The sequence below is a fragment of the Ictidomys tridecemlineatus genome, chromosome 4 (assembly GCF_052094955.1).
Source record: "Ictidomys tridecemlineatus isolate mIctTri1 chromosome 4, mIctTri1.hap1, whole genome shotgun sequence".
NCBI lineage: Eukaryota > Metazoa > Chordata > Mammalia > Rodentia > Sciuridae > Ictidomys > Ictidomys tridecemlineatus.
The window spans coordinates 59,832,898-59,844,168 of NC_135480.1; the positions used below are offsets into that span (position 1 = coordinate 59,832,898).

The following is an 11,271-nucleotide window of genomic DNA, read 5'->3' on the forward strand; positions in this document are numbered from 1 at the left end:
AAGAAGACTCCGAGTTCCAGAAACCACTTTTGGTCCACCCACAGCTTCTCCTCACAGGTCTAGTAAAAAGTAGAAATAACAAGGTGAGTACAACTGGGTTTAGGCTGAGTCAAAAGAGAAATTCCAAAATAGGAGGCTTGGTTTCTGGGGCTTTCCTTCAGAACAGGAGAAAAGACTACAAATTTCATTCTGGTTGGGCATCTCATCTTTTTCAGTCGGGCAATCCTTTCCCCCGACACCATAAGCAAGTCTTCAGTTGATTAATAGTCATATTAAAAAGACTAGCCATACAGTTGGCAGGATAGGGAATTGCCATGGTCACACAGAAATAGCACTGCCCTGTTGAAGGGGAGAAAAGACCAGATGAAGGAATAGGTAAAGTGAATCCAGTGCCCATTCAGAGGCCAGGCATCCTAACACTTGGCCTTTAGTGGGTACACACATGTGCACACTTCACGTAATACATGAAATTACTCTAAAGTAGCTGCTATTCCTCTGGTTTCCCAGACCAGGAAACGGAAAAGCAAAGAGATGACATTGTCTAAAGCTACACAACAAAATGTAGTTAGTATTTGAACCTAAGCATGGAGTACCTCTTTCAGAAGCCTCAGACCCACCATTAGAATGCCTCTCCTAAGGCTGGCAAGCATGTCACCAGAGTCCAGGTAAGGATCTCCTCATGTGAACTGACAGTATCTCAAATGCTCTAGGTAAAGTGACAATCAAGTGTTGGGGTCTGAAGTAGACTGTAGCACGTAACGTGACAATTGTCAGTTTGGATGCCTTTATATGTATTATTTAGGATTCTTATCTAAACCCTGGTTACAACTCCATTTGACTGAACTGATTCTGACATAAATTAAAGGTATGAATTTAGATTTCAAGCCATCCCCAGAGGCTGATTCTTTGGGATGGGTTCCTAATACCTTGACCCACCCTGATGTTGAGGAAATTGTGCCCCTTATCTGTTTTAGGATGATCTGTTAATACCTCCAGAGGACATTTCGGACATTCTCACTGTTTTTGAATTGTTTGACTAGTACTTAAATCTGTTCCATCTACTCAATTCCGGCACTTCTGAGGCATCTTATAAGATGAACCATGTAATAGAAATGCAAGGAAGTTATTTCAGTCTGTAGAATGTACACCTTTGGTCTCCTGCCCATATGGAACAGTAGGAATTTCAGGGAAAGGCAGCTGCTGCTGTGTGCCAAGTGCTTTACATTATTCTGTATGTAGTGAATATTATCTTCTTGGTAAGACTCCCTTTCCGTGTTAACAACTTGCTCAAACAGTAAGTTGAAGGTCTGGAATGGGAAACCTAGCTTGAGATGGCAAGTTGATGCCTAAGCAGCAACATTGTGCTGCCTCGTAGGGCCTCCTTCTGTCCTCTGAACTGAGATCCAGGGCAACCTTACACCTCAACCCTGAGAAAGCAACCCCATATCTATTTACATGTCTGAGTATCCAAGTCAGTTACTGACGAATCTGATAGAATGGTTCATGATTTTTTTAAATTAACTAAGGTTTGCAAAAACTTACATTTTTTTCTTGCCACCTATTCAATATCGGACCAATAAGCAAGCAAACTCCTTAATTCAGGTTCCAGCACAGTTCATTTTAAGAACTTGTATAGCCGTATGAGTCTCCTTTTCTTATGCTTATTTGCTATGGAAATGTAATTATTATCCCTATTTTAGACAATCTGAAGTTTGCTTGGGCTTGAAAATTCAGAATTTAGTGACTGTGGTCTCTCCCCACTCTTGATCCACTCATTCTGGTACAGGCTGTAGATGCCTCAGAAGGTTATAGATGAGAGGTAATTTGAAAAGGGCGTTGAAGAGTGAGGAAATTTTCCTAGGTGTATTTGGGGTGTTTTTTTGTTTAACTGCCTCCTTGTGGGGTTTTTTCCCTCAACCAAAACATGGCTGTGTGAAGAAAATGCCTGCACACATGGGTGTCACTGGCTAATCTGGGAATCGGAGAAAGGTCTCGGGCAAGCCTAAGATGGGAAAGGGCACAAACATGTCCTATGCTCTCAGCTCTGAATTTAGAGGATGGGAAGCAATAGGATTTTTCACCTCTTATATGCAAAAGGCACAGCACACAAGAACTTTAGAAGCGATAGCCAGTACTTCAGTGATCTCTCTGGATCCTCAAATAGAAACCAAGAAGGATGATACGAATAAAGAATCTTTGACTAGTTTACTTCAGTCCATTCCTATGCATTCTCTGTGGATTTTTTTTTTTACTAATGCATTATAATAGTGGGATTCATTGTGACATTCATACATGTGCAAAATCTGATCATTCTCATCCCCCAGTATCTCCTTTCCCTCCCATCTTCCCTCCTCCTGTTCACCTTTCTCTCACTGGTCTCCCCTCTTTTAATTAGTGCATTATAATTATATATAAAAAGTAGGATTCTTTTATTCAAAGATTTGATCAGTTTCATTCCCTATTGCCTCCATCTGTGCTACTTCTCCCTCTCAATCACCTTCCTCTACTCTGATGGTCTTATGTTTTCCTGAGGTTTTTATGCCTTTTTTTCTAGATTTCATATTTGAGGGGGAAAATGTTTGAGGAAAAATTGAGGGTCAATCTGGTTTTTCACGTGAATGGATAGAACTGGAAACTACTGTTAACGGCAAATGACATTTCACTTAGTGTTTTTATTAGTACGTTGTAATGGAGTTGACAGTCATATGCACATAACAATTTGATCTGTCTTTAGATGGTAGGAAAGCCTAGTAAACTTACAAAAAGATGTACATTTTATATCAAATTATAGGTGATATCCATATCCTTAATAAAACTTAATAGTCTGTCCTCTATAGTAAACCCTTAAATTTTTTTCTTGTTCCTGTTTTACCATGAAACCTGGGCAACCTTAAATGAGAGCTTTTTGAGAAATTAAGCACGGGACCTACTTTAAACCTATTTCACTAATTTCTTTGGTTTTAAAATGTTTACTTACATTGTTATTGGGCTTAGATTCTGCCTTTAAAAATAAGCTTATGAACTAATCAATGTACAAAAGGAGGAAAAGTAAAAGCATTCATAATCCCATCTACCCAAAATCAACAAAATTTTGGCATAAATCTTTCCAGACCCTTTTCTATTTAAGGCAAGTTTCTATAATTAATGAAATTAAAAACAGTTTAAAACGCTTCCTGCTATTCCCTCTTATGTAAGTTTCCTGGTATATTTATAATACAAGATCTCTTACAAGCATTAGCAATATAATTCTAACTCATCAGACATACTAGAACTTGCTCGCCTGTGCTCATGATCTCCCAGCCTCGGCTTCTAGAATTGCTGGTACCACTGGCTATCACACCTACACATCCCTAATTGTGGAAGTTCTGAATGTTGTTTATATAACCTGATCAAGTAGTACATATGAACTTTTGAATACGTGGTTCCACTTTTCATTGGCATAAAAATTGCAAAGAGTCAATATAAACCGATGTATTAATGTTGCTATTGATCAATGACAAGCACATTCAGGCACTGAGATTAACACATGAATTTACATCTAATCATTACAGAGACCTTTTTCCATATATTTCCTCTAGGTGAAATTTTCCCAAAACTACTCAAAGATATGCATAATTGGAATTTCTGCAGTATGGTAGGGCAACTTAGCAGTGGAAAGGATCGTGCCTGTTTCTACATCTAACAGTGGGTGCTGCCATGGATGACTCATAAAATACATTATTTTTTCAAGTTGGAATTTGGAATTTTTTTATTGCAGGTGCCACTAATTGCCCAGGATGAAAATGAGGATCTAGTCTACAGTTGTCAGTAGTGGTATAAACAGTACTCCTGTCCCCTGCTACCCTATACTCAAACATGTATACCTCTAATAATGCCTGCTCTGTACCCACCTCTTTCTGGCTTACTGGTATCCCAGGGTTGGAGTCCCTGCACATCTGGCTGTCCATCCCCTTTGGCTTCATGTACCTATTGGCTTTGGTGGGAAACATTACTATCCTGGCAGTGATCAAGATGGAGCGCAGCCTGCACCAGCCCATGTATTTCTTCCTGTGTATGTTGGCTGTCATTGACTTGGTCCTTTCAACCTCTACCATGCCCAAACTGTTGACCATCTTCTGGTTCGGTGCCCGCAACATTGGTCTGGACTCCTGTTTGGCCCAGATGTTCTTCATCCACTGCTTTGCAACTGTGGAGTCGGGCATCTTCCTTGCCATGGCTTATGATCGATATGTGGCCATCTGTGACCCACTACATCATACCTCGGTGCTCACCCATGCAGTGGTGGGTCGTTTGGGGATGGCTGCCCTCCTCCGGGGAATACTCTACATTGGACCTCTGCCCCTACTGATTCGCCTGAGGCTACCACTTTACCGGACCCGAATCATTGCCCACTCCTACTGTGAGCACATGGCCGTGGTCACCTTGGCATGTGGTGACACGAGGGTCAACAACTTATATGGAATGGGAATTGGCTTCCTAGTATTGATCCTGGATTCTCTAGCCATCACTGCTTCATACGTGATGATTTTTAAGGCTGTTTTGGGACTGGCTACCCATGATGCCAGGTTTAAAACCTTAGGTACATGTAGTTCTCATATCTGTGCCATCCTCGTCTTCTATATCCCTATTGCTATTTCATCTCTCACCCACCGTTTTGGCCATCATGTGCCTCCCCATATCCATATTCTTCTGGCTAATTTATACCTTCTCATCCCACCCATCCTCAACCCAGTTGTCTATGCTGTCCGCACCAAACAGATCCGAGAGAGACTTCTCCACATTCTTAAGGCAGAGACTCGACCCAGATGAATGGCCTTCTATGAGGCATACAAATATTTCGTGATAACGGGAAGAGGGTCTAACTGGGGGACTCCCATGAAATTCCTGGGCCTTGCCCAAACTGTGGAAATAAGGGCCTAAAACCAACACTAAAATCGGTATTGTCTATGCAGTGTAGACTCAACTTCTGAAAGTAGAAGACGGAGCATAAATTCTTGCATACTTATTACCTATTCAACTTTAGAAAACGAAGTACAATAAGCATAAGCATTCAGACCAGAAGAAATCATTTCTGCTCTTCTTGGATACAAAACTTCTAGTTTCTCTGGGAAGTACAATGAAACACAACTTCAAGAATGTAGAATCCTAATATACCTCCTTGAAGGTGGTTTACAAAGTCTGTTCAATTCTTTTCAGACTTACGTGGTATTGGCAAACTTTTCAGCACTTTCAGCTTGCCCAAGAACATTTGATGGAGGCAACATGAATGCTAGAAATCTTAATGGAACTTTGAATAAGAAGTTATTGCCCAAAGGAGTTAAATTCCTCAGACCAGATCATTCCCCCATCTAAGTAGATAGGAGTGTTATAAAATATCCCACACATCCTAATAGGGTTAATCGGAGCAAGTAGGAGATTAAAAGGTCAAGTATAACTGAAATGCCAGAAGATGGCTAGGAACAAAGATAGGAGCCATCAGTATTGGCCACATGACTGGGGCCAGTGTGTTCTCCAGTGGCCTTCTATAGAGGACCCCAGTATCTTTTGACACTTGGGTAAACAGCAGTTATTCCTGCTAGAGAATCCAGAGATGGAAATTAAGCTTACATATAGCACTCCTAAATAAACACTTCTTCTGTGCCAATCTGAGACCACAGCTGCCACCTCTCCCAACTGAGCATGCCCCTAACTCCCAAGACTCGAGTACCCATGATTCTCTGACTGTACTGTGTCCATCCATGTCTAGGGCATTAAGTCCATTGCTATAGCAAGCTGGTTGGATCCCTGGACCCTAGAGCCAAGTTCTTTATGTATACCTGCACATCAAACATGAGCTCAGCTTCTAGCCTGTACTCTAGTTCCAGCCCTGAGATTATTCAAGTGGAAGCTAGGTCACTATGGCACCCAGATATAGGGGTTTTTCTGCACATGTACATGCTGTCTCTGGCCCAACTGTCATAGACCCCAGAGCCACTGGACCCCTTTGCACAGCTGTGCTCCCATCCCTGGCTCCTTCACAAGCACTTATACCTTGCAAACGACCAACTCAATGGGGGGGGTCTGTACCCCAGACACCAGTGTTATTACCAATTTAGACTGAGTCCTTCCATGCATGCCATGCTTGATGTATCCACAGGCACCACTGCCACAGTCAAGGTTAGAACCAATTCCAAGAATTATCACCTCAACTTCCCTGAAGAAATTGAGCTATGTTAGCCATCACCAGTGAGGACCCCAACACTGCCTCTGCACTCATCCAGAGTTGGCCATTGAGGCTCCCTGCAATTATCAGTCCTGAACACAGGTGACAACTATATGGAAACACCTTCCTGTGCCATACGCCGGAATTTTTGAATCGCACCCATTCAGTGTACTTCCACACATGAGAAGTCCTTTTCCCACCAAAAACAGTCCATAAAATCTAGAAGAGATGTCTATGCATGTGACAAAGCAGTTACCAATGTAATATAATAAACATGAAAAACCAAAGATATGTCCACCAAAGAACACAAATGAAGAAATGAAAATGTAGGAATTATCTGACAGAGGTAGAAATAGTTATACAAAATGATATATAAGAGGAAAGGAGGGGTAAGACAAGATAATATAAATGGAAGAAATGATTTACAGTAGAAGGGGTAGAGAGAGAAAAGGGGAGGGGAGGGGGGATAGTAGAGAATAGGACTGACAGCAGAATACATCAGACACTAGAAAGGCAATATGTCAATCAATGGAAGGGTAACTGATGTGATACAGCAATCTGTATACGGGGTAAAGCTGGGAGTTCATAACCCGCTTGAATCAAACTGTGAAATATGATGTATTAAGAACTGTGTAAGGTTTTGAATGACCAATAATAAAAAAAAGCAAAAAAAGACACAATGGAATTTTTAAATTTGATTATATGTAAGGAACCCCAAATGTTTATTTATAATAAAAACATGTTAAAATTGAAGAAAAAAAAAAGAAAAAATAGTCCAACAAAAAATGCTACTTTTTCCAATAAATGACTTTTAAACTTGGGTTAAAAAAAAATAGTTAAGCTCAAGTCTCAAGAGATGCAATTCAACAAAAATAAGCAATAAATAAAACTAAAATACAAATTCTGGAGTTACAGGATGCAATAAAAATGTAATAGTACTGACAGCAGAACTGATCATGCAGAAGAATCTGAACTTGAAGACATTTTGAAAACGGTCATAGGAAAAAGAAGACACAGCCTATGACACAACATCAAGACCTCATTTTCTTAATTGTAGGCATTCAAGGAGAAGGATAAAAAGCTTAAAGAAATAGAAAATTCCCAAATCTAGGGAAAGGTATAAATATCAAGGAACAGGAAGATAAAAGATTCAGATTCAATCCAAGCTTGATTATAGTGAGAATTGGTACAATCTATTTAATTTAAAAACTAAGGGTCCTGAAAGCAGAAAAGGAAAACAAGTTACATAAATCCTGTAAGATCTGTTGGAACTACCTTTTATCAGAAAAATCATAGGCCAGACAACATATTCAAAAGCTGAAGGAAACAAACTGCCAATCAATACTATCAAGGAATCCTTCACAAAGAAAGATAAAAGCTATAAGGGAAATAAAAGATAAGATGCAGGGAGAGGAAAGATAGCAGAGGGGCCAAGCTGCCAAGCTGTATTTATACCAATAGATTACTTTAGGTCATTGGCATTATTAGTACATATTGTTCATTGTATTACTAGGCAGGTTACAGACTTAGCAAAATTATGCAGCTTATTCCTCAGTTACATACTAAATTGCAATGTGCAATGTTAGGAGCTTTGTGTAGCTCCGAAGAAAGTCCATTGATTAAAGTTACTGTTACATGGGCAGGTTTAGGCTCAGTGAAACATTGTGTCTAACAAGAGTCGAGGTATCCTTCACAATGAAGAAATAAAACTTTTTTTTTTTTTACAGATAAAAGCTAAGGATGTTTACCAACAGACTCTGTAAGAAATGCTAAAGTTCAAGTTTAAGGAAAATGCTACTAACTAGTAACATTAAAGTATAAAGCTCACTGGCAAAAGTAAATATTCAAACACAAAATACATGATTACTCTAATATAGTATAAATCACTTTCTTGTTGGAAGTTTAAAGACAATATTAGCTATTGTAACTTGTTTAAAAAATGCACTACACAAAATGTTGCTATGGCTGGTGTCCCCCAGATTCTGCTAATAACTTAATTCCTAATACAACAATGTTGAGGTAGAAATTTTTAAGTTAGCATTATCATTGCTATCATGGGACTAGATGTGTTATAAAAGTGAATTTGGTCCTCTGCTTGCTATTGCATGTATACTCTTACCACATGATTTCTGTCATTATGATATAGTACAGCCCTCATTGATAGGCCCCTTGATCTTAGCCACAGCCTCCAGAACCATGGGACAAAAGAATTGCCATTCTTCATAAACTGCCTGGTCTCAGGTATTCTGTTATAGCAGCACAAAACAGACTCCTGCACATGTAAACTGTGACATTGCGCACTGGGAGACTTGTATAGGCAAACTGTCTATACTCAAAATTATCAATTTAAGGTGTCAACCTTAAAGCAAAAACCTAAAGGTGAAAGATTAAAAAGTTAAAAACTGGGGCTGGGTTGTGGCTCAGTGGTAGAGCACTCACCAGGCACATGTGAGGCACTGGGTTCGATCCTCAGCACCATATAAAAAATAAACAAAGGCATTGCGTTCATCTACCACTTAAAAAAAAAATCAAAGCTTATCTCTACAAGAATACTCCAAAAAAATAACAAGGGGAATAAACAACCTCAAAATTAACAACAGTGCTTATCAATAACTCTTTGGATTGGAGCATTTAATCCATTTAAACTGAGTGGCTAGCTCGTGAATATAAACCTGTATGCTGCCTAATAGCACAAATAGACAGAAATTAAGGTGGAGAAACCTAAGATTTTGGAAGATTCACTTCTAACTCAATCACCAAGTGGCTATTAATGATTTAAACTTAAATGCCAACAACAAATCACAAATGAGGTCATCACCAATGTGTTTCAGTAACTAATACAATCAATAGTAATGGCATAGTTTTAAAGGATTGCCTTCCAGTTAGAATAAACTGTTTTAGAATTATGACCGATCCTATGAACTATCCAGCAAATTTAGCCAAAATTCACCAGCTAAGGAAGATTAGTAAATCATTTGGATAATTATTCCAAACATGCAGCACCGGTTTTGTTTTTAAAGATCAGTTAAACTTACATTATTTCTTTCATCATACCAAGCTTACCTTTCTATTCTCTACCTCTACCTACAAGTTATTAACCTGATTGAGTACTCCATATTCTTTAGCAGCCATTATTCCTGAATCGGCAATGTTGGCATCACCTAAGGACTTGTTAGAAAGTTTTTGGTTTTTGTTATTTCTGTGTGATAGCACATGCCTAATCCCAGCAACTCAAGAGGCTAAGGCAGGAGGATCACAAGTTGGAGGTCAGCCTCGGCAACTTAGCAAGACTGTCTCAAATAAAATGGCTGGGGATATATCTCAGTGTCCCTATGTTCCAGCCTCAGTACAAAAAAAAAATTTTCAGGTCTTTTCCAGACCTAGTGAAACCCTAAAGCCCAGAACTTCAATGCTTTATTAAAAAGTCCCCTAGGTGATTCTGATACCTACTAAAGTTTGGGAACACTCCTCTAGCAGATGGTCATGTTTTGCATTAATAAACAGAAGATGAGATGATTTCTTTCTCTATCCTGCTTCCCATTTTTACTACTTAATGATCAGGTCCAAGCTTCTTTTCCATGGTACCTACTGCCAACCCAAGTTCTGAGTCCTGAACTAACATACCAGAGTAAAGAAAATGGAAGGTGAATCATCTCTGATCACTGAGTAGTTGATGCAACAATGGAAAAGAAGCTATTCTATGGGGACATGGCCTGGGTGGGCAGGCTAGCATTTGTCATGTATCCAACATCCTTGTACTCTCCCAACCTATCTGCAGGAACTGGGGCCACCTATGCCTTTGACTAAACCAGGGTTCTCTTATAGAAACTGGTCCCAACATAGTCCAGAGGGAGAAAATTGCCCCTTAGCATTATAAGGGCTTGTAAACTTAGCTATTCCTATTTACATGTGTGCCTCCTTAAATTCAATTCTGAGGAGGAAGATGGCGGGCCAGAGGGAGGCAGCATTCTGTATTCTGTGGTCCAGACCCCACCTAGTTGAAATACTGCATCTGAGTATTAGAAGACCCCTATACAGCTGCTCTCTGCAGAAATAACCAATGATGTGACCCCGTACAGTACTCCAGGCCTCAGGGTTTGAGGACACCTGGTGTTCAAGCAAGACTACTGGATCATGACACCCAAGACCCGAAGCTCTAGCCAAGGCAGAGCTCATGAGTGCCTTGGCAGAATCACCTATAGGCACATCTGCAGATCTCAACAGACTTCACTCCGCTCCCACACAGGCACTCGGCTGCTACCTACCCACAGCACAATGCCATCATCCAGCTCCCCGCCACACCTCGCCAGACACCCCCAGTGCTGGAAGCAGACTGCCTCCATCTTGGCTCAACATTCTCACCATATTTGGAGGCAGCTTCCACATTGAATCTCCAGCAGCCAGGCACCAGGTTTCCAATTTCCTCCTCTCCCCAGTGGCATAACCCAACACAGGTGTGCAGTGTGACCAGGGCACTGGCCACGGGAGCCCTGGTGTAAGAGGTTCCTCAACTGGGAACCACTAAGGGAGAGGGAGACAGGGCTAAAGTTTGGAGCCTAACAGACCAGAAACTGGGAGATTTCCAGACAAGATAGGGAGATAGTCCCGGGTGGTCAAGTCATACAAGTGGTCCCAAAAAGACATGTGGGGTGTGAAAGAATGAACAAGGCTTGTCGTCGGGGGCATTTCCAACAGCGTTCTATGCCTGGGTTCCTGGTGAAAGTTGTTTCTTCCTGTTGCTTACATCTACCCCTACCTGAGTTACCTTCAGTGAGTCCATGACCGTCCTGGGGACAACCTGAGCTCTCCTTGGGTGAGGTGTTGGGTGTGCTCTGGTCTAGCCCACCTGCTCTATGGTCATTGTCTTCCCCTGTCTGAAGTGCTCTCTAAATCCTTCCTTTCTTCAACTTCTCCATCCTGTGTGGAGGTTGCCCTGTTATGGTGATCCACACACCCTGCTTCTGAAAAACCAAGGTGCTTCTTTGGGTCCCAATTTGCCAATAGAAGAGTGAGAAGCTTTGGTGTCATGAGCTAGTTACAGGCTTTGATAGTTTCTGCTTTTCCTATGT

At 40.7% G+C, this 11,271-nt stretch overlaps 1 protein-coding gene across 1 annotated transcript; it reads left to right on the top strand.

The window, feature by feature from the left end:
- Positions 1 to 3,855: 3,855 nt before the first annotated feature.
- Positions 3,856 to 4,809, top strand: LOC101965230 (olfactory receptor 52M1). The gene has a single exon (XM_005323313.3). It carries the CDS (start codon positions 3,856 to 3,858, stop codon positions 4,807 to 4,809), a length of 954 nt encoding a protein of 317 aa, XP_005323370.2.
- The last annotated feature ends 6,462 nt before the right edge of the window (positions 4,810 to 11,271 follow it).

Bases quoted from the DNA above. Each gene is read 5' to 3' on its own strand.
- LOC101965230 (XM_005323313.3), top strand. From the start codon at position 3,856: ATGTATACCTCTAATAATGCCTGCTCTGTACCCACCTCTTTCTGGCTT.